The sequence below is a fragment of the Pseudochaenichthys georgianus genome, chromosome 8 (assembly GCF_902827115.2).
Source record: "Pseudochaenichthys georgianus chromosome 8, fPseGeo1.2, whole genome shotgun sequence".
NCBI classification, from domain to species: domain Eukaryota; kingdom Metazoa; phylum Chordata; class Actinopteri; order Perciformes; family Channichthyidae; genus Pseudochaenichthys; species Pseudochaenichthys georgianus.
The window spans coordinates 170,171-191,635 of NC_047510.2; the positions used below are offsets into that span (position 1 = coordinate 170,171).

A 21,465-nucleotide genomic window follows, 5' to 3' on the forward strand; every position below is an offset into this window, starting at 1 on the left:
CTGGACCAGGAGACCTCCCCACAGACTTGGAGCAGAGCTGGACCAGGAGAGCCCCCCACAGACAGCTCACAACACATGATACCCTCTCTTAGTAATAACAGCCATGCCTATAGTTCTGGCTCAACACGTCACATGGTGCAGGGCCTCTTCAAGAGACTTCAATATATTATAAAGTAAAACAAAAAGTGACCTCCTAGTGTTCCCGCCCTGAGTGCCACACACACACACACACACACACACACACACACACACACACACACACACACACACACACACACACACACACACACACACACACACACACACACACACACACACACACACACACACACACACACACACACACACACACACACACACACACACACACACACACGTGAATATTGATATCTGTGGGTTTGATTGGCTCCTTCACTAAACATGCAACACTTGAAGCTGAATGACTGCATGAGATATATATATATATATATGTGTATATATATATATATATATACATACATATGTGTGTATATATATATATATATGTGTGTATATGTACTGTGTATAAAAAATAAAGCGGTCGTCACGAAGAGGCTCAGAACGGCCTGTAGTTCCAGAAGCTGGAGAAGACGGAGATCTGCAGGAGGAGAGAGAGCGCTCGGTCACAGGTAGCTAGCAGTGACCTATGAGGACGTTCATTGCATTTCAGACAGACACACCCTGTGGCCGTCGTTGTTCTCAACTGCAGCTACAAAGCAACTGTCACAAGCGGGTCAGAGTGAGGGAACCCCCCTCTCCCAGGTGAGTCATGTGACCCGACTGGCTGGTGGTGCAGGACACTCACCTTGTCCTTGAGCTGCTGGCACAGCTGCAGAGAGATGGTGAAGAACACCAGCGTGTCGTTCAGCCACGGCACCACACACTCCACCTTGTGGACGTGGCTCACCTCGAAGCGGTTGTTGTTGAGCTCACTGAGGAGGAGAGGGGGAGGACCAAGGAGACGTTAGAGGGACCTTAAACAGAGACACAGAGAGACAGAGACACAGAGAGACACAGACAGACAGAGACAGACAGAGACACAGACAGACAGACAGAGACACAGAGAGACAGAGACACAGAGAGACACAGACAGACAGAGACACAGACAGACAGAGAGAGACACAGAGAGACAGACAGACAGAGAGACAGAGACACAGAGAGACAGAGACACAGAGAGACACAGACAGACAGAGACACAGACAGACAGAGAGAGACACAGAGACACAGACAGACAGAGAGACAGATACACAGAGAGACAGAGACACAGACAGACAGATACACAGAGAGACAGAGACACAGACAGACAGAGACACAGAGAGACAGAGTCACAGATGGACAGAGACACAGAGACAGAGACACAGAGAGACAGACACACAGAGAGACAGACACACATACAGACAGACAGACAGACAGACAGACAGAGACGCAGACAGACAGACAGACACACAGATGGACAGAGACACAGAGACAGAGAGACAGAGACACAGAGAGACAGACACACATACAGACAGACAGACAGACAGACAGACAGAGACGCAGACAGACAGACAGACACACAGATGGACAGAGACACAGAGACAGAGAGACAGAGACACAGACAGACAGAGACGCAGACAGACAGAGAGACAGAGACACAGGGAGACAGAGACAGAGAGACACAGACAGGGAGACAGAGACACAGAGAGACACAGAGACAGAGAGACACAGACAGAGAGACAGAGACACAGAGAGACACAGAGACAGAGAGACACAGACAGAGAGACAGAGAGACACAGAGACACAGACAGAGAGACAGAGAGACACAGGCAGACAGACAGAGACACAGAGAGGGAGACAGAGACACAGACAGGGAGACAGAGACACAGAGAGACACAGACAGAGAGACAGAGACAGAGACAGAGAGACACAGAGACACAGAGACACAGGCAGACAGAACTCACAACATGGCTCCTGGGTTGTGCAGCACGGAGCTTCCAGCCGGCCTGTAGTTCTAGAGATGAAACAACGAGTCCCAGCTGTGAGAGGTCACACACTACACACTACACACAGCACACTACACACAGCCACCGTCATGGTGCGATACCTTGGTGGTGTTGGGAGGCAGCACGTGCAGCTGGTACACCGTCAGGCACAGTTTGCTCAGGTTGATGTAGAAGTTCACCATCACGTCCCCAGGCATGGGAGGGGTGAACATCTTCTGGAGATGGAGGACACACACAAGTTGCTTTCTGTTCTTCCACCACCTTGTGGAACCCGGCACCTGAAAGGTGTGGGTTCAGTCAGCACTCAACTTCTCCTACACCAAACCATGAACAGCCATATCTGAGCTTCATAATATGAATCTAAGCTGCTGGAAGAGGAGAAGCAAGATGCCCCAACCAAAAGAAAACAACATATTTCGGTTTTCTCAAGTACAAATACTCAATTGGGCCCGAGAGGTGCCGCAGCCCTGAAGCATGCGTCAGGGCTCTGCAGAGGCATGCCAGGATAGTCACACCGCCTGCAGTACACCTTCATTAGAGTGGATTCATATCAATGTTTTAGTTAAAACACTGGCTAGTGATGCACGTCTAAATGAGTACAACAACAACAACATGTTCACCTGCCAAAACATTGCTTTTGTCCTTTATTCACAAACAAACATTATTATTTGATGATGATTATTTCAGACGGATTATCTGCCTGGCCAAGCTTTTCTCTCTGCACAGGACAAAGGCTACTTAGTTCGGACTCTAACCCGGTATCTTTGGTTTGCACATCCCTGGCTTCCACACCAGGCCCTGGAATTACATTGATTTCATCAATTGTTTGAGTTAGCCTGATATATTCTTCTTAACTTAAAAAGGGAGGGAAATATCATACCTCAGATATCATTGTATGCTGCTAGAGCATTGAGATGTTCTCTTCATTGGAACTAAGTGACTCAGACTAAAACAAGATTTATAAAGCTACATGTTTGTACAAACACAGTACATATACACACATATATATATATATATATATATATATACACACATATGTATGTATATATATATATATATATACACATATATATATATATATCTCATGCAGTCATTCAGCTTCAAGTGTTGCATGTTTAGTGAAGGAGCCAATCAAACCCACAGATATCAATATTCACGTGTGTGTGTGTGTGTGTGTGTGTGTGTGTGTGTGTGTGTGTGTGTGTGTGTGTGTGTGTGTGTGTGTGTGTGTGTGTGTGTGTGTGTGTGCACCATCAGCCCGCTGGTGGCCAGCTCGGGCAGCGTCATGGAGGCGGGGGTGGTGAGGCGGTTGCGCGCTCTGGTCAGCTGCAGCATCACTGCGTCCATGAGCTGAGGCAGACACAGGAACAGGAAGTGAGCTCACTGACACAGCAAACAGTTAGCCATGGTCAGGGTTGCCATGAGAGACGGAGGACACACCTTATTGACCTCGGCCCCCGTCTTGAAGTGGTAGCTCTCGTCACGGCTGCCCAGGAGCCCCAGGGCCTGGTTCACGTGGTTCCTGGCATCCTGGATCTGAGGAGAGGAGGGGGAGGTGTGAGGGATCAGCGAGGCATACAAAACACATTCTATATTCAAAGTGAGAGAATGGCACTCAATGCATGGGCAGGCTGGGGGGCAACGGGTGTCAAGGGGTACGTAATCAGGATACAAAAAAGAGGTAACTATTCCCTTACAGTTACATACAAATAAGAGATACATTTCTAGAGAACGGGGATCACGAGCATGATGACCGTGCTCGTGATCCCTGAACAGAGCATGGCGTGCTTGTTGCAAAGGATCAGATGCTCTCTTCTCTGTTCTGCAGGCGAACACTTTCAGCGTGAATCTATACGCCTACTGCCTGAACCTGCTTTATGGTCTTCACTTTCTTTGCTTCCTTTGTTCGGTTTCTCATTCAGCAGGTCAACCTATATCTCCATAACATAGTGTGTAACTAAAACGGAGCATTGTCTGTCAGCTCCTGTGTTTCAGTTGGTGTTGAGGCTGCTGCCGGAACATGCTGAGTGACAGGCAGCATCTTTTTAAATGTCTTGGTTTCTTCTTTCCTAAGGTCACATTGTTCTGTTTTCTCACATGATACAAAGTCAATTCATCCTATTGATATTTATTTTCTCTGGTCTTTATTTGCATTGCATTTGATATTGAGGTAATCCCAAAGTAACGGAAAGTAATCAGATTAAATGACTCTTATATTTTGATACTCAGATTAGGTTACTGATTACATTCTTCTACAGGTTGTTGGTAATTGTAACGCATTTCATTTTTAAAGTAACCCTGGCAACCCTGTGCATGGGTGTCAGAACACTTACGAGCCTCTGAACTGTCAAATGAACTAGAACATTCAGAGAAATGTTGACTGACTGAAACTTGGGTGCGCATCCCGATGGATTCTTGTACCACATTCGTTTCTGAAAATGTTTAGATTACCACTGGATTTAGTTAACGACCCACAGGTGTGTTAAAGCTCCTCTCCCCTCGAGCCATGATGTTACCCACACTAAGTCTTAACCAGCTCTCCCATACACACCCATTATAACATGTACAGCTGCGACTCCGTGAGAACCGTACTAGCTATCAAAAAATATCCAAACAGTCCAATAAAGTCCATCGCCTTGAGAACCGTGTAAACTTGTAATTCTACGTTAGAGAATGTGGAATCTGTTTGGGGTCAAAGTGGGGTGTTTTGAGCTCTGTTCGAATGGATTTCCCATTCTTTCCTATCGGGCAAATGAAAGCAAATCTCTTATAAAAGACATAGCAACACGATCCCGGTCATTCCGCACGTTTGGATGTCTTTTGTGTGTGTTTCGTGTCAACGCTGCCGGACAAGAAGCGTGACACAATGTGTGGCGGAAGAAGGAGAATAAGATGAGATAATTATGTTGAATAATATTCTGTGTGTGGCTTCGCCAGCCACACAGAAATACCAGCAGATTGCTGAACTGCTGTAACTAGAAAATGCATTTCCTGCAGAAAATGCGTGCGAATGTTGTAAACTGTGAACATTTATGGCTGAATTTAGCTGAACATGCAGAAAAAGCTGAATATGTTATTAGCTGAATGGTAGCTGCTTTTGGCTACAAAAAACAAGTAAGTGTGTTGCTGAATTTAGCAGAGAAATGCAGAAAAGTGAAATGATTTGAATCAAATTGTTACAGCTCAAATGCATTGCCATGTTAAAAGCAGACTTTAAAAAGCTGAATATTTTAAAAAGTATAACATATTTTGAAAAAGTTGAAAGTTTCCCATCATGAGTTGAAAAGGCTGAATGGTTTGATATCTGAATGGTTCCTGCAGCTGAAATGAGGCTGAATGAGTTACATCAAGATATTACATGTAAGTAGTAGTGATTGAATGTTTACAAACACCTGTGTGTGTAAACCCAGAGATCAAAGGTTACCATGGTGTCTGCTCTGATTGGATGATGTGACTCACGTGTGTGTGGCTCCAATCTGCGCAGCAACACCATGACAACCAACTGCATCCCATAAGAATGCATTGAGGAGTATATCTGACAATTTTGCCACCTGTTAAAAAACTATGGCTCCTATAAAAAAAAATGAGCAGACCCTGAGCATCAGGGACCCCAATGAACTGAAATATGTTGTTTATTTGGGTTTTGTGTGTAAAATGTGGAGATGGGAGCAGTTTGTCTAAAGTGTACTTCTCCCTGCTCTGAAGAAAGATCCGGATTTTTTTTACATAGGAGTCTAATGGGAGCTAGCTGGACTTGTTCTCTCTTCATGCCCTCAATTTTTTTTTATTTTCCAACCTAGGAGAGGTTTTCCTACGTTTTTTTCCTACGTTTTTATGTCAAATTATGTCTGAGGAGTGTAGGGTTTGGGAATTATGGCAGGTTTAAAACATTTTTTTGGGAGAATTTCAAGCTGTCCTGCACTCTGTTTTGAGATCAAAGCACTCTAGACTTAACGAGCTGCTCAATACACACTGATGAAAGCCTCTTTAACAAGTTCCAAACTAAGTTAAATATCTCAAAAAGTGTAAAAGATATCAAAAATAAGAATAAGAATTTAATAGCTGATGGTCTTGTGATCATTTTAAAGTTGGAATGAAGTCTCTAGCTGAAAGTATGTGGCAAGAGAAGCATTTGGCGCAAGGTGTAGTTAAAGAGGAAGCTTCCTCCCATAGACTTCCAGGTTAAAAAAAGAGTTTAAAAAGCTGAATATTTCAAAAAGTATAAAATCCCATCGATTCCTGAAAAGGCTGAATAGTTTGATATTTGAATGGTTTCTGTAGCTGAAAGTAAGCTGAAGTTATGGAGAGCCAAAGTATTGGCTGAAATAATAATAAGGGGAAGAATAAAGAATCGAAGAACATCAATAACAATAACATCAAACTTGAGCAAAAACACATTGAAGGAATCAATGTGTATAGTTAATACCAACACTGTTGGAGACATTCATTTGAATGCTAATTCGTTTTACACTATCTTTGTCAAATTGCACATTGACAAAAAAACACTCCTTATGAGAGAAAAGTAAATCCTCACACTCTATTCCCTGTGTTTCAGGGTTGTGTTGTGTGTGTGTGTGTGTGTGTGTGTGTGTGTGTGTGTGTGTGTGTGTGTTAGCATCACACACTCCACACCGTACCTGCTGCAGCTTCCACATTTTGTCCTCTCTGAACTGAAAGTGTAGCACTTGGCTGCTCTTTGCAACCTTCAGGTTTATGTCCTGTGAAGAGAGGAAAAACATTAACTACAGTCAATGAGTAACATGAGAGGAGTAAAGCTTGAGAAACTCACAGCCTGAGTCAGAGCCTCTCCCTGCAGAGTCAGCACCCCCTTCACCTGGTCCATGCTGCAAAACATCACACTCTGTTTCAACATCACCGGGAACTACAGACTCTCTACAAGACACATGATGTCAAGGGACGGCTTTACTCTGGGTGTTTCTCAATGCCACTATTCAAGCATACTACGTCATCGAGTGCCGCTGAAGGACTGTTCCAATGTCCAGCATACTTGGAATTCTACCGAGGCTGGCGTACTTCGTAGAGGGACATTTGGAGGCTGCACATGTGTAGAATCCGCAGTCTTAAAATCCCCACAATGCTTTGCGCACGGACCAATTTCCAAATCTTTGGCGGAAATCGCGCTCCATTTACGGCGGGGCCTCTCATATGACGTATACTTTCTCGTGCACACGAGATACTTTAAAGTTACCTGTGCGCCAAGTAGGAAGAGGAGCGCACAGGAGACAACCGTTTCATTGCAGACTGTTATGTTTACGTGGGGAAATGGCAGTTCATACATTATTTGTGATATATTTCAAACACGGACTTCATTTTAGGGACATTTCAATTTCGGCCAGAGGTGTCGAGCTATTTGTTTAAGCACCGAATCGGCAAAACAGGAGAGTATGTATGTAGTATGTAGTATGTGAACCAGTCTGCCTTGATCTATGAATTCATGTCCGTGACTCTCACTGTGTCCTTTACGCGCCGCCTTCACTGTGTTTACCTTCATTAGAACAGCTGAATAGAGATCGAGGCTGCTACGTTTATAACCCCCCCCCACACACACATCGAACTGCCCGATTATTCCCCCTATTACTCGTTTTATGAAGGAGATGTCCGGTCACCAAGGCACATGATGTGTGTGTGTTTGTGCTCTGCTCAGCTCCACTCTGTGTGTTCGGTGTATATGTCTGTCCGACACCGGCATTTGTTTTCAAATGACTATGAACAGTAATTTACACACATCTGGCTAAATCCATAGGTATATGTGTGTATTCACAAGTGAAAGAAGTTTGTTTAATCTCGATGAAGTACACACACACACACACACACACACACACACACACACACACACACACACACACACACACACACACACACACACACACACACACACACACACACACACACACACACACACACACACACACACACACACACACACACACACAGTAATAATCCGGCAGTTCGATGTCGGGCGAACGAGAAACTTCTTTTTGCCCCCATGAACTTATAGGGGCTCCGTATGTTAAAGACAGGACCTAGTTATTTCACTACAGACACACTATTGTATTTCATTCATCCTGTCCATAGTAAGTTGAGGTACACAGAGTATTACGTTGAGCTGCCGAGGATGAAGTTCTCCTGTTTGAGCTGACTCTCCAGGCCTGGGGTGGGCATGGAGAAACGTCGGGAGGCCTCCTGTTGGCAGAGCAGACTCACTGTTAGAAACATCACTGAGTTGTGGATTGGTGGTCTTTGAGTTGATAGATGTATCATTTGAGGTGTGGGAGAGCATTGGAGAGACATGATGTTTCTGATCTTAACCTCTGGTGTCTAACTCAGTCACTGGGTGAATGACTTTCACTGGTACCAGATGGTAATGTTTAGATCATCCTGTTTCAAACTGACACCACTCTGTAAGGCAGGATTTCTGATATCAATGTAAAGCTCAAACCTGATAAAGCCCCCCCAGAACCACAAAGAGCTGTTTTGAATAACTGAACATTACAAATAGACGGACCCCCACATTAAATGAATGGTAATAATTGGACCACATCACCAAGTTGTTGTATAAACGCCTGCAGGGCCAATAAGTCAGGCCGGGAATTATACACCCAGCCAGGCCACTACCAGTTTTTTGTGACATTTTGCTGGATTTATTTGTCAATATTTACAGCGTTGCTGCCCGTAGTGATAGCCCTCTAAATCTACTACCAAAAAATAAACATATGGAGATGGGTTACTATTTAAACAAATGTGAAAATCTATTTAGGAACCTGTTCATGTGAACATATTTTAAGTGGGGATGGACCTCAAATCCTATAGGGGGGTCCGGGGGCATGCCCCCCCGGTAAGATTGTGTTTTTAATGTTGGACTTAAATGCATCAATCTGGTGCACTTTGAGGGGGAAATAAAGAGAGAGACTACACCCACATGAAACAGAACTGTATACATTTCAATAATCATAAAAAAAACATGGCCATAACCAATAACATACGATATCCAATATGAAAAAACATTGAAACTTGTTTATGTATTTATTTTTGGTTCATTTATAGTTGTGAGTGTGTCTGGGCTCCTGAATCAGCCTCTCCTGTCTCCCTCCCTGCTCCTCTTTGAAGCAGCAGCAAAGACTAGTTTTAGCTCTCAACAAGTTTTTAAAGTTTATCTTACATTTTTTCACCTAGTTAACGTTTTATTTTTTATTATTCATGAATATTTTACTAATCACTCTCCCTTCAAATGGAAATATGTGTTTACATGAATGATGACCAAACCATGAGACCCACTGAGAACTAAGTTAACTATGTAAACACTCAGCAGAGTCCTTTACCTCACCTGAGCTGAGGTTATCAGTCTCTCAGTCTGACAGGAGAGGACTCTCCTCCACCTTGTTGTTGAAACGGCTCCTTATATCCGTTAGCTCAGCTAGCTAGCACCAGATGCTAACAACAACAATAGCCTACACGTAACCGGTGCGCGCGCTTTCTCTCTTGCTCACTTGCGCCACACACACACACCCTCCCGAGCTTGAATGACACACAAAGACCAATCGAGGGCATTAGTGTATGGTCTGTATGAAAGTGGCCATGTCGGCAGGCCACATCATGTAGACAGCCAGTCACCCTCTGTGAGGCAGACCACATCATGTAGACAGCCAGTCACCCTCTGTGAGGCAGACCACATCATGTAGACAGCCAGTCACCCTCTGTGAGGCAGACCACATCATGTAGACAGCCAGTCACCCTCTGTGAGGCAGACCACATCATGTAGACAGCCAGTCACCCTCTGTGAGGCAGACCACATCATGTAGACAGCCAGTCACCCTCTGTGAGGCAGACCACATCATGTAGACAGCCAGTCACCCTCTGTGAGGCAGACCACATCATGTAGACAGCCAGTCACCCTCTGTGAGGCAGTCAGACCCACATTTGCGCAGCGTTGCGTTCACAATACATAGGCTACATACAAAAAATCCTCAGGCCAGCAGGCCACTGAAGGCCTGGCCATCGGGAAACCTCCCGGTGCTCCCGATGGCCAGTCCGGGCCTGAACACCTGGATACATGAAGCTGTCCTTTTACCTTGAGGACGTCCTGGAGCTGCTTCAGGACAGCATGCACTTCTTCTTTCAGCAGCCAGTTGAACTCCTCCTCCTATTCAAAAGTCAAAAGAACTCATGCATACAAACGGAGGAATATGGGGTGGCCACTTCAACAATAGATGGGCTCACAAATACCTTTGTATTACAGTCATCTATTTACGCCTGAGTTAACACAAGTACACTAAAACGGTGTATTTATTTTAAATGAATGAAAGTTAACAAATGTGTCATTGTCTCGAAGATAAAGAGATGCTTCTTTCTGATGATAAATGCTGTTGTTGGGCACAAAACTATTCCATTAATGTGTCATTATGCTCATTTCTTCTGTTACAGTTTGGTTTGTGCATTACATGTGGACATGTATTCAGTTGATCTGATTGTGTGATAAGTGTTAAATTAAGATTCAGCAGTGCTGTGTCTCATTTATTAATATGAATATGATTACACTTTGTATTTGTATCAGATGCAAAGAACCCACGGAACTAGGATATTCGGGCATTGCATATTGACCGTCCTGGTCTCTGAAAACAGCAGGGACATTTACTTTGTGTGTTATATTGTAAACTGGGATTTTTTCCCAAAAATATTTGTTGTTCAAATTGCTGCTTTTTCATAGTCTTATTCTGTCAATGGAGACACACATCCAGTTGCTTCAGCAGACCACAGAGAGGCTTAACATGTGTTGTAAAGACGTATACGCGAATATTACAATTCCATTGTTGAATTGAATTAGGCTTTACAGATTCCTTTGTTAAAGCTCTCTCCATTGGTTAGCACTAGGAACCTTTGAAAAGAGAAACATTCTTTGACAACATCAAACCAATGGACCAGCCCCATTCACAAATCTCATGCCAATTTTTGATGATTAATTGATTTTGGACATTATACAGGAAGTTATAATTGTAACATTATAGTTGTATGTGCTGGTATTTATATAGTATTCATCTGTATTTTGATATGTTTGAATTGCAGATGCAAATCAGCTTTGAGCTATAATCTGGCATATAGCATGTCTTCACTTTGTGAGATTTATGGATGTGTATGCATGGTCCTTGTTGAATAATAATAATAATAACAACAACAACAACAATGCCATTACAGTAGAAAGTAACCAGATTTCCAAGGCTAAGTTTGAAATATGTTCTGTTAAAGTTCTTCACTGGGAACATTCGGGTTATGCTTCTGGTGTTGTTGGAATGACGCTGTTTTGCAGTGAATGGGAGAAACAGGTCAAGTCTTTAAGGCCACCACGTAGTTGCAGAAGGGTTGAGTCTCAGCTCAGAGCTTACCGAGCAGCTGAGCTCCGTTGGTTAACAGTAAGATAATAATGTCTATATCGTACAGAGTGTAGAAGACCTGTACAGAGATGGTGACAACAGAGAAACAGGCCCACTGTCACAGCATCACTAAAGACAGCACCTGTATGGAGGATGCTACACTTCCTCTCGGCTAGCAGCAGCTACATTACTCACATCCAGACAGTATCTACATTCCTTTCAAATATCACTTCAAAATGCCAACACATTTGGTATTTACGGACGGGCTGTCAGTCAAGCAGCCATAGACACAAGCAGCAGTCTGTCCCTGCGGACCGCGGAGCTAACACTCACCAGCACCGCTCTCTCCACCTGGCTGGCGGCCGACATCTTGGGCAGCTCAGACAGAGACCTCTGCGGGTTCAGCATGTTGTACAGAACCAGGATAACACTCGTTGTACACCTTCAAAACAATGTCCTCTCCCTGAGATGAAGGTCTCTCTCTCTCCCTACGAGATTAACAGAAGATGTGTTGCCTTCGGGTACTGTCGGAAATAACGCGAGCGCAAACACAAGTGACCAAAAACAGCGGCAAATACAGTTGTAAAGATGACCCTTTCGAGCTTGGTTTTGTCTCTAATATAATGGTCCTGCTGGGAAATTAATCCTCTGCAATGCATGTTTAACTCTTACAGGTAATATTGTATTAATTCGTTAACAGCTGTTAAACCACACTGTTAAATAGTGTTTTCTTTCTTAAACATTTCAAACAAAGTACTGAACATTTGAACATTGGTTTATTTTTGCTGTTGTGTTATAGTTCTCCTATTCATTACGTCACTGTGCAAAAATCAGTCGCATGCTGCTTGTCATTTTGAGAGACATCCAAAATCACAGATATTGTCTGACTGATCGTGACTGATGCCTTTTTTGTTCTGAGGAGAAAATGTATTGCTCTTTACGAGGACCACGTGAATGCAGCATTAAAGGGTCACACGTTCATCATTAGACTGGCCCCGCCCACCAGTCAGGCTTTGAAAACCAGTCTCTGATTGCGTTACGTTATTATGAGAGTGCTCTCATACTTACTGATTCTGAAATGGTATATACATATATGTGTGTGTATATTTCCGCATCTGTAGCCTGTTATTGTCTCATTATACAGCACTCTCAATGAATCAAAGTAAATATAGAAGTCATCATGAACACATCTGTCCGTCAGACAGAGGCTGCTGAGCCTCCTGTCATCATTAATGGACGTCTCTTTAAAATGACCGCTCAGAGGAGAGGAGTTCTCATCTCTCTAACTGCCTGGTGCTTCCCCTCCTCTCTCCTCGACACCTCCGCTCGCATCTCCTATGGGCGGGACTAAGACACGAGGAGAGGAGTCGAGGAGGGGACATAAGATACTTGAAAAGCCTTCACAGTACGCAATCAAGGGCAAAAACATACCTGTAAAACACTTTTTTACTCCTCTACATTTATCTAACACTCACAGTTACTAGATACTTTGTATACATAATAACACATGCCGATATGTTATAAGGCTGTACTGTATATACAGTATGTGGAATTATAAAACTACAATACTAAATGCTTTGACCTGTATAAAAACAGGATAATACAGTAACCATAATAATTAAATATAGAGTAATGTCACTGTTGATACTTGAAGAACATTTAGCTGATAATACTTCTGTTCTTTATTCTTAAATGGACCATTAATACTTTTATTTTGTCTACTTTAAGATGGTATTATTGTTGTATCTTTACTTGAGTAGAGTTTTGAAATCACGACTTGTTAGTGGAGTATTTCAAGACTATAGTATTTGTACTTTTACTCAAGTAAAGGACCCCAGGTCTTGTGAGAGGCCTAATCTATGGTGGATGGGAAATGGAGGCTCAAGCCTCAAGGGTGTGGATCTTCCAAAGACAACCTTTCTGGAGTTGGCCTTATATGATTCCATACCTTTACCTCCGGTGTATTATTCTGCATCTACCGGCAACCCATAACAGCTCAAACAGAGTGGCTTTCATTGGTCTTCCACCATCACATGTTTGTTTCCCTCTGTGCTATAGAGCTTTATTTTTGAACACAAACTATTACAAAACAAATGAATGTTGCACTTATTGCTTTATCAACAGTGCACCCAGCCTGTGGTGTTAACGCCATCTTATACTGGCTAGTTACTGCCTCTTCAACAATTCTGATGCCCAACCTGTTCATGTTTCCTTTAACAATTGGGGAGGAAAACAATAGTGTGTGCTGCAGTGTTTTTGTAAAGGTGTGCGGTGTGACTCGTTCTTTGGACTTCTATCAGGAGACATTGAGCTTGGGTCTGAGGGCTGCAGATAAGATGGGACAGTTACACAAAGACCAATACGTTTTGAATGCATCGAGGGCCAAATATCAGAGATCAAACCAACAGATTAAATAAGATGGGAAACTAGCTGCATTTCAATTGCATTTTCTATTATATTTGTGTGACAATTTAACTGGGAATCAGTCATTAAACACAAAAACATGTCATAATCAGGAGGGAATTTATTAAACAGCACAAAAGTGTTGATACTTCCACATGTACACAAAATCATAAATATCCCCGAAACCAAAGGTACACCCTCCTTCCTTTAACGCGATCCGAGTCATTGTTATTTAAATGCCATAAACCAGATTATATAAACCACTCAATAACCAATTTACACTTGAACTGAACGATCTACGGTATTAAGACACAAATATTTTAGACTGTAGTCAAAAGCAAAAGTAGTATTCCCGGTTATTGTAGATATAAAAGAAAGCCTACTCAACCTAATGTGCTATTTACACCTGCCTTCTAAAAACCCATCTTTACACTGCGGTGTGGAAGGGCTACTTCAATCTAAAAGCTTTAGCATTTCCTTGACAAATAAAACTGAACACATGCATTGTTTTATGGAAAACTCATGTATGTACCGTTTAACTGATGAACTGTGGGCTCTAAAGAAACTAAACACAATGAGCTCGGTTTTGATGGTGCACACTTTCCTGTGTCTTCATATCATACTGCATCATGGGTAAAAGTGGCTTGCTGCCATGTTTAACTCACATCCCAGAAGGTGACAAGACAGTGGGGTTCACTATGATGAGCTCCTTATGAGAATATATTCCATGTTTCTTTTGCATATGTTGGACATTAACATCTGCATTAGTCTGGGTGTGATGCAGGACATTAACATCTGCATTAGTCTGGGTGTGATGCAGGACATTAACATCTGCATTAGTCTGGGTGTGATGCAGGACATGAACACCTGCATTAGTCTGGGTGTGATGCAGGACATTAACATCTGCATTAGTCTGGGTGTGATGCAGGACATTAACATCTGCATTAGTCTGGGTGTGATGCAGGACATTAACATCTGCATTAGTCTGGGTGTGATGCAGGACATTAACATCTGCATTAGTCTGGGTGTGATGCAGGACATTAACATCTGCATTAGTCTGGGTGTGATGCAGGACATGAACATCTGCATTAGTCTGGGTGTGACGCAGGACATGAACATCTGCATTAGTCTGGGTGTGACGCAGGACATGAACATCTGCATTAGTCTGGGTGTGACGCAGGTCTTCGAAGGTGGAACATTGTGGACAACATGCTAAATGGAGCTTCACTGGACAGGACACTTTACAGATGATGATGCATCCAAATGGATGAGGGTATTATATATTGACGCAGATAACTGAGCACCACAGTAACAACTTGACCCGTCTAACATAATTATACTCAACAGAAAGTGGACACAAGTAGATCCCTACTAGATCAAGGATGTTGGAAGCAGAAAACCACAAGAACATTTGAGTTATCAGAAAATGAGTATTTATATATGTATGGAGCAGGAACATTTACAGTGTGAAGACCCCCACTACGCAGTCAAGGACACACTGAGTGTGAACGTGTGAAGACCCCCACTACGCAGTCAAGGACACACTGTTTGAGTGTGAACGTGTGAAGACCCCCACTACGCAGTCAAGGACACACTGTTTGAGTGTGAACGTGTGAAGACCCCCACTACGCAGTCAAGGACACACTGTTTGAGTGTGAAGTGAGTGAGTGAGTGAGTGAGTGAGTGAGTGAGTGAGTGAGTGAGTGAGTGAGAGTGAGTGAGTGTGAGTGAGTGAGTGAGTGAGTGAGTGAGTGAGTGAGTGAGTGAGTGTGTGTGTGTGTGAGTGTGTGTGTGTGTGTGTGTGTGAGTGTGTGAGTGTGTGTGTGTGTGTGTGTGTGTGTGTGTGTGTGTGTGTGAGTGTGTGTGTGTGTGTGTGTGTGTGTGTGTGTGTGTGTGTGTGTGTGTGTGTGTGTGTGTGTGTGTGTGTGTGTGTGTGTGTGTGTGTGTGTGTGTGTGTGGTGTGTGTGTGTGTGTGTGTGTGTGTGTGTGTGTGTGTGTGTGAGTGTGTGTGTGAGTGTGTGAGTGTGTGTGTGTTGAGTTTTGACTGCTGTAATGGTTTATCAAGATACCCTCTGTGGAGGCGAGCAGGTTGAAAGAAAGGAACAGCTTCAAAGTGTTCAGTCTATAATGAATACTGCCCATGATAGTCTCACATTGGCTCATGAAACCCAGCCACCCTTTAAAGCTCCAATCGGCTGATCGAGAGACGAGTGGAATGGGGCATTTTATCTCCTTTCGTTAAAAAGCAACTCAAAATGTAGACATTATCTAGTTTCATTAAAAAAAATAAAAAAGTGTAAATGAGAACTCTTCCCAAACGTCAGAACAAAGGGTTTAAAATATAGAAATCTCAAGATCAGATTTATCAATAATTACTGCAGTGTAAGGCCTCAACACTTGGGCTGCTCCGTCCTCAGACTGTTCCAGATAGATCAGAAACGTCACACAGAACCAAGCAATGGCCAGTCTGCAGCAAGCAGACCTCGAGAGAAACACAATAAATACTAATGTTGAAAGACTTGAGGGGTACACAATATTAAGGCAACGCAGTGGCATGCTCTCGGTGTTTTCTGTCGTGGAATTCAGGACATTTAAAAAAAAGAAGCAAAAAGCAAATATAACTCATTTTCACATGAACGGAAAAAGAATCTTCTTTAGGGCGATCCATCCAGGAAACCCCCCGTCAGAGACTAGGCAAAGCAACTGCAGTAGTACAAGCTCTCACAGCATTATACCACAGTACAGTCAGTGCAATGCTCAAGCCCCCAGCTGAGGAATAACAATCCCCCCAGCGGTGGGCGGCGGCTGCTGCGGCAAAACAAAGTCAAATAACTAGAATTTAAAATGACATAAGAAATGCGTTACTCGACAAGGGAGAAAGGAGAAGGACTGAAGACGATGGGCCGGCTCAGTGGATGTAGGCTCTGTACACAGCAGAGATATCGTTGTCTGACTGGTCCAGTGCCTTGGCCCGCTTGTAGACCTGCAGGGGAACAGCAGGGACACAGGCTCACTCATCGCACTCATCTTAACACAGAGGGCTGGAACCCTGATGGAACGCGCTACACTGAAGACATACCTCATTGGCTGCAGCGGCCATGGGGGTGGGATGGTTGGCCGTGTCGCCCATGGAGATGGCTAACCTCAGGTCCTTCTGAATGTGTTTCAAATAGTAGTCCGGCTTAAAGTTGCCCTGTAAAATATCTGAAAGAAAAGGTTCTATCAAACACATACACATTTCGTCTCGTTACAAATGTTCTGATCGCAGGAATCCTGAAGTCTAATTTAAGACCCTTTCCATACATTGTAAGACCTCATCGCAACTTCGACTTCTAACCGGTTACCTTGGAGACACACTTGACCTCACGTTGACTATATACAGTATGGATTGTAAGATAGCTCAACTAAACAGTTTGTGACGACTCCTGATCATAATTCAGATAGAACAAAGCACAGGAGAATGAGGTGTGTGACCAACCCAATGCCTTGATTTAGGCAGTGTTCCCAAGAGTGCAGACAGACTCCTGAAGCCTCCTCTCCACATGACCTTCAACCTCTCTGTGAAGGTCAGGTTTAGTGCAGCATGCTGCTTTGCTGCTTCTGTGCTCTTTCATTCCAGTAGAACCATCAGAAACCAGTAGAAACCAGTATTTGACCAATAAACAAAACTTTGAACTATGAAATATATGAAACGTTGGTGAGCTTCAGCGGTAATGCCATATAGGAGCTCCCTCACAAAGACCCACGGGCTACATTGGGCTGGGGCTGTCCGGGGCTAAGCCCGGCACATAGGACGATGCTCCGACGTCATCACCCTCACACATTTGTCATATGTTTACAAAAAACGATATATATGTTAAGACTTTTCTCGTTCTTAATATAGACTATATTTAGGGTCGATATGTGTTGTTGACGTTACTTTAAAATAGCAGATCTCGGTGACCGGATATCGTTTTTTTTGGCTTTGTGAACAAGTGTCTCTTCCTCCGTGCACAGAGTCTGCACTGCAACGGTGTGTGTCAGCGACGTGCAGTCAGGGGAGGCACGGATTGGCCATCGGGAGAGTCGGGAATTAAACGCCACGGCTTTCTGGCTAGCACCTAGCATGTGGGACCAAACAGCTTTGATCCCCATCGACAGTGGTGATTCTAGAGTCTGTGGGCCCCTCTAGAGTCTGTGGGCCCCTCGAACCAGCTTTCATCACCACCAGTGGCCCACACACTCTTCCCCCCCCCAGAGTGGAGCAAGGCAGAGTCTGTGGGCCCCTCGAACCAGCTTTCATCACCACCAGTGGCCCACACACTCTTCCCCCCCCCAGAGTGGAGCAAGGCAGAGTCTGTGGGCCCCTCGAACCAGCTTTCATCACCACCAGTGGCCCACACACTCTACACAACCAGTGAGCCGTGTTCAGGCGACTCAGTAGAGAAATATCCTGTGTGAGCACATACTTTGGCATTTCTGGTCCACAAAGGTGCTTGCCATCTGGCCCTGGCTCAGGATGTCCAGGAAGGTCTGCTGTGATTGGCCGGTGGCACGGGCCAGGGTCAGCCCTTCTGCAATGGTGGCCATGAAGCTGCCCTGCACCATGTTGAGGATCAGCATCATCCTCGCTGCATTCCCGGCTTCCCCTGGAAACACAAACAAGCATTTGGAAACACATAAGACGTGTCTCCACCAGAGGTCGCGTTAACCGAATATTTTCCGTCTATGACGGATTTTTTTTTAACAATGACGGAAAAATCTGAAAGCAGTCCGTCATTTTGACGGATTAGAAGAAACTCGGAACAGCGCCACAGTTTCCCCGCAGGGAGGCTCCGGTGTTAAGCACGCCCGCCAAAAAGGAAATGATACCGTTTCCAAACCCAGCTTTGCCACAGATCATTGAACTGTCTGAGAGTTTTGGCTTTACGCTGTGGCCCTGACGGCATCGGGTAGATCATTGTGTGACAGAAACCACAGACCCACCCTGACCTGTTGTCGGCTTACCATCTACCCACACGTCCATAATGGACATACTTGAATCACTCATGTTATCTTGCAGAGTTGGATTTAAAGATAACAATATGTATCTGAAGCTAGCAGCGGTGTAGCTTGGTGCAGAGGCTGGAAGCTTGTCTGGCTCTGTCTGCAGTTAATGCAGACCAAGATGTAGTATAAAATAACCAGTCAGTTTTATTCAATGTGATGTATCAGGTTTGTCTTGTTAATGACCAATAACTCACTGACGTCTCTGTTGGTTGCTTGGCAACAGCACAGAGCCAAGAAATGTCCAAGTGGTTTGTGTTCTTGTTAAAACTATTGTGAGAGTCTCTAACAGTAAAGCCAGAGCCTGTGTCTCTCTGGTGCGTACCCAGGAAGAAGGAGGTCTTGCCCATGGCTTGGAAGCAGCTGCTGCAGTCCTCATACACCGTCCTGTCCCCCGCTGCCAGGATGACCAGCATCCCATCGTTGGAGAGCTGCTGGCTTCCTGCCACCGGAGCCTCCAGGAACCGGCCGCCCCGCGATGTGATCACCTTACAGTCAAACAGCAGAGAACTCTTTAATACACAAGTACTGACACTAGAGCAGGGGTCTTCAACTACAATCCAACGAGGTCCAGTTAGACAACATGTCCCCATGCAAAGGTCCGGAACATCAACACGTCTAAGTTGCTTCATGAATTAGTGTGATATTGAAGTAGCTTTATCAACGTCTGCATGTAATCAACAGCTGACTGCCAATCAAATAAAGAAAGTACAATTCAAAAACAACAATATTTATTGTAAATGAACATTGAACTACAGATATACAGTAAATACTGTGGATATGTGGAATGTTCCTCTCGGGCTGCATTTACAAATAAAAGAGAAAATAAATAAAATAGCTTTTGAAAATGTGTGCATCTTAAAAGTGCTTCATTTTAGATAAATAACATAAAGTGTAGCAGCAGCTTGAGTTTCCCTTTTTCTTTGTAACCGTTTCACATCATGACTCAACAGTTTCAGACGATTATAGAACAATATCAGTCTTTACACATCATAACAATTGAACAGTTTAAAAGTGTCTCTTTTTTCCCTCTTATATTGCAGTCCCTCACTCACTTTGTTCTGTTCAGTGTGAGAATTGAGCTGGAGCTTGTCCTGCCTGGAGTTTAGATCTGGGCTGAAATGGAGTCAGGCCTATTCTCATACACATGTGCTCATTGGTTAGCCTCGGTTAGCTCATTGGTTAGCCTCGGTTAGCCTGCCCTGGAACCATATTTAGTTCTTGTGAGCTCAGTTCTGACTTGAGAGGGAATGTTTGGTCAAACACTTTGTGTGTTGTCTCATAGTGGCGTGTTGGCACTTTTAATGAGCGCCACGGTCTCTGAACAAATGAGACACACTGGCTCTGTGCTCCCAGTGGGCAGGATGACATGAATGAGTCCACTCAGGGTTCAAAGCTCTGTTCCCACTGTCCACGTTCCTCTTCTTGGAGAGCGCCATGTGTAATTATTTGTCTCTCCCCGTCTGCCGCTAACACGCCTGTTCACTCTCCTCTCCGCTTCTCTCCCTGTATCTCTAATTATTGCCTTCACTTCACACGCTCACTCGTCTCTTCTTCTGTGTTTCTCTCCCTGTATCGCTCACTCGTCTCTTCTTCTGTGTTTCTCTCCCTGTATCGCTCACTCGTCTCTTCTTCTGTGTTTCTCTCCCTGTATCGCTCACTCGTCTCTTCTTCTGTGTTTCTCTCCCTGTATCGCTCACTCGTCTCTTCTTCTGTGTTTCTCTCCCTGTATCGCTCACTCGTCTCTTCTTCTGTGTTTCTCTCCCTGTATCGCTCACTCGTCTCTTCTTCTGTGTTTCTCTCCCTGTATCGCTCACTCGTCTCTTCTTCTGTGTTTCTCTCCCTGTATCGCTCACTCGTCTCTTCTTCTGTGTTTCTCTCCCTGTATCGCTCACTCGTCTCTTCTTCTGTGTTTCTCTCCCTGTATCGCTCTCTCGTCTCTTCTTCTGTGTTTCTCTCCCTGTATCGCTCACTCGTCTCTTCTTCTGTGTTTCTCTCCCTGTATCGCTCACTCGTCTCTTCTTCTGTGTTTCTCTCCCTGTATCGCTCTCTCGTCTCTTCTTCTGTGTTTCTCTCCCTGTATCGCTCACTCGTCTCTTCTTCTGTGTTTCTCTCCCTGTATCGCTCACTCGTCTCTTCTGTGTTTCTCTCCCTGTATCGTTCACTCGTCTCTTTTTTAAAAAAAATTAAAAATGTACATCCCCTATAAATTTACATCCCCTATTAATGTATTGATTATAGGCCCGGGTCAGTATAGGTCGGCGTCCGGATCTGGACCGCGGTCCGCCTGTTGCTGACCCCTGCACTACACTAATGACGAAAACTGATAGTACTTTATACAAATGAGATGGAGAAGATAAGCCACTAACTCCACCTGCACCCTTGACCCAATGCCCTCCACATTTGTGAAAGAGAGCATCCCTCCCAACTCATCGCCACCATCATTAACTGCTCCCTCAGATCTGGATCAGTTCCCCCCTCTCTCAAACTGGCTGCTTTGACCCATTCTCAAAAGACCTGGACTCACACCTGATATCATGTCCAACTTCCGGCCATCTCAAATCTCCCCTTTCTGTCAAAAATACTTGAACGTGTCGTTGCCTCACAACTAAAATCCCACCTCAGCTCCAATGACCTCTTTGAGCCATTTC

The 21,465-nt window shown here is 44.2% G+C and overlaps 2 protein-coding genes across 4 annotated transcripts in view; both read right to left on the minus strand.

The window, feature by feature from the left end:
• Positions 1–309: 309 nt before the first annotated feature.
• On the minus strand, positions 310–11,930 carry rogdi (rogdi atypical leucine zipper). Of its 2 annotated transcripts, none has more exons than XM_034089962.2 (11): positions 11,720–11,930; positions 10,090–10,161; positions 8,122–8,204; positions 6,790–6,844; positions 6,638–6,718; positions 3,441–3,536; positions 3,252–3,350; positions 2,102–2,212; positions 1,959–2,008; positions 824–950; positions 310–616 (listed from the first exon to the last, which is right to left on the minus strand). In XM_034089962.2, the coding sequence occupies exons 1-11, from the start codon at positions 11,792–11,794 to the stop codon at positions 575–577; spliced, it is 891 nt and encodes a 296-aa protein (XP_033945853.1). In that variant the 5' UTR covers positions 11,795–11,930; the 3' UTR covers positions 310–574. The 2 variants fall into 2 exon arrangements, with proteins under 2 accessions (XP_033945853.1, XP_033945852.1); XM_034089961.2 differs by having other exon boundaries at positions 2,102–2,215; positions 11,720–11,928.
• A 3,823-nt stretch (positions 11,931–15,753) lies between these two features.
• The window catches only part of glyr1 (glyoxylate reductase 1 homolog (Arabidopsis)), a 28,080-nt gene continuing 22,368 nt past the window's right edge, over positions 15,754–21,465 (minus strand). For both annotated transcript variants that reach the window (XM_034088652.2, XM_034088651.2), the window contains 4 exons: positions 19,140–19,302; positions 18,238–18,417; positions 16,869–16,993; positions 15,754–16,772 (listed from right to left, as the gene is read on the minus strand). In XM_034088652.2, the coding sequence (XP_033944543.1) occupies positions 16,698–16,772; positions 16,869–16,993; positions 18,238–18,417; positions 19,140–19,302 (543 nt within the window). In that variant the 3' untranslated portion in view covers positions 15,754–16,697. The remainder of the gene's footprint in view (positions 16,773–16,868; positions 16,994–18,237; positions 18,418–19,139; positions 19,303–21,465) is intronic.